The 2,263-nt window shown below is 48.2% G+C and overlaps 1 protein-coding gene across 1 annotated transcript; it reads left to right on the top strand.

Annotated features, from left to right (window-relative positions):
* Positions 1–1,127: 1,127 nt before the first annotated feature.
* LOC110562090 (olfactory receptor 8S1-like) lies at positions 1,128–2,055 on the top strand. Its single transcript, XM_021658763.1, has one exon. It carries the CDS (start codon positions 1,129–1,131, stop codon positions 2,053–2,055), a length of 927 nt encoding a protein of 308 aa, XP_021514438.1. The 5' UTR covers position 1,128.
* The last annotated feature ends 208 nt before the right edge of the window (positions 2,056–2,263 follow it).

Here is a 2,263-nt window from a genome sequence, read left to right as displayed (position 1 = left end):
CTCACAGGTAAGCTTGACTGAGATCTGAGATGCTCTTTATCCTTGCCTGATGGATCTGCTCTTGGGAGCAGAACTTCCGCTACGATTTTGGAAGAAATGACAAGATATGTGTTGGGGCTGAAAGGTGTATGTGAGTTTGGATCCCTAGAATAAAAGAGGCAGGTGGATCTCTGTGAGTTCGAGGCCAGCCTGGTCTATAGAGTGATCTCCAGGACAGCCAGGGCTACACAAAGAAACCCTGACTCAGAAAAAAGAAAAAAACAAACTAACAAAAAACCTGGAAAACCTCGCCCTCTGTGCAGCCAGTCCAGAGCCACCACAAATGTCTGTCTGTCCACCTGCTTTTCAAAGTCCTGAATCCGAAAGGTATAACTTGTTCTTTTTCTCTCTCCTGGCCAGGGACTAAGCAATCTTTCTCTAATATTTGGGGTTTCTACCTGTTCTAAAATTCCTCTTCCTGGCGTGTGGCTGCTTGTCCACCAGGTGGCTGACTTCCACACCTAAGTCAAATAGCTTGTCTTCCTTCATGCCTCTCCTCCAGAGAACCATGGAGATTTGTAGCTTGCTGTCCTAAAGGGTCTTGTGGTGGTGGTAGGGGTGGTTTGTTTTTGCTTTTTTTCAATTCTAATAAATTTTTCCTCAAGCTCAAAAAAAAAAAAAAGGAATAAAAGGGGGGGGATGACTGAAAAAATCAAGCTATGGGGAGTATGGAAAATTCCAGAATATTGTGGTAGGAAAATTGGAAAAAGAAGATTATTCTGGCCCCTCTCTTTGACATCAATACCACTCACTGTGTCACGTTTCTCAGGGGTAGAATAAAAATAACTCTCCAGGACAGAAACACGTCCTAGGATTGCTGTGAGAACAAACAAGAAAAGTAAGAAAGTCCTCTGAATAGAATTTTTTTTAATGTTAATAAAATTTCTCGTGCTAGTAAGTAAGAATCTTTGGCTTCCCCTGAATGGAGGAATCAGGAGAGCGGGGAAGTTTGGGACAATCACTGTCACATGTGGTACAATGTTCTTTAGACACGTGAGAATGATGGTGTCTGAGCTTCTCTGATGTCCTATGTCACAAGAAGAGGAAACCTCACCCCCTTCCCACTTTCTTCCAAGGGAGTGATCGCAAATGGCCTGGAGCAACCACAGCGCCATCACAGAGTTCATTCTCACTGGGCTCTCTGATGACCCCCTGATCGAGGCTCTACTCTTCGCGCTCTTCCTGGGCATCTACGTCCTCACCATGACGGGAAACCTGATGCTGCTGCTGGTCATCAGGGCCGACTCCCACCTCCACACCCCCATGTACTTCTTCCTGAGCAACCTGTCCTTCCTGGATCTCTGCTTCTCGTCCGTCACGGTGCCGAAGCTGCTGAAGGACCTCCTGTCGGTGAAGAAACGCATCTCTGTGGAGGGCTGCCTGGCTCAGGTCTTCTTCGTGTTTTTTTCTTCTGGGACTGAAGCCTGCCTGCTCTCAGTCATGGCTTATGACCGCTACGCTGCCATCTGCCACCCATTGCTCTACGGCCAGGTGATGAGAAACGAGCTGTGCGTGAGGCTCGTGTTGGTCTCATGGGGCCTGGCCTCTCTCAACGCGACCATCATTGTGCTCTTGGCCGTGAGCCTGGACTTCTGTGAGGCTCAAACCATTCACCACTACACCTGTGAGCTGCCTGCCCTCTTCCCCCTGTCCTGTTCGGACATCTCCATCGCTACGGATGTCCTACTGTGCTCCAGCTTACTGCATGGCCTGGGAACTTTCATTCCAATCTTCTTCTCCTATGCCCGCATTGGCTCCACCGTCTTGAGCATCAGTTCCACCACAGGGAGGAGCAAAGCCTTCTCCACCTGCTCCTCCCACCTCGCTGCAGTGACCTTGTTCTTTGGGTCCGGCTTTCTGTGCTATCTCATGCCCCCTTCTGGCTCGTCCCTGGATCTGCTCTTGTCCCTGCAGTATAGCACAGTGACCCCCGTGTTGAATCCCCTCATCTACAGCCTGAAGAACAAGGAGGTGAAGGCAGCCGTGAGAAGGACGCTGAGGAAGTATCTGCTTTAGCTAATAAACTAAGTAAAACTGTGTAACCATAGTCTTTTATCCCACACCCTTCAAACACGCAACTCCAGATTTATTTTATTTTATTTTTTTAAGGGGGTGGAGATCGTCTGTGGCTTGCTTGAGCATCTAATCTCATCATTCCAAGGCATGGTAGGCTCTTCTTGATTTTGCACTTTGATTTGGAAAGTCTATACTCTGTCTGTTGGAA

This window comes from Meriones unguiculatus, chromosome 8 (assembly GCF_030254825.1).
Source record: "Meriones unguiculatus strain TT.TT164.6M chromosome 8, Bangor_MerUng_6.1, whole genome shotgun sequence".
Lineage (NCBI taxonomy): Eukaryota > Metazoa > Chordata > Mammalia > Rodentia > Muridae > Meriones > Meriones unguiculatus.
Note: the sequence above shows the minus strand (reverse complement) of the source record. Positions and strands in the feature narration are given on the sequence as shown.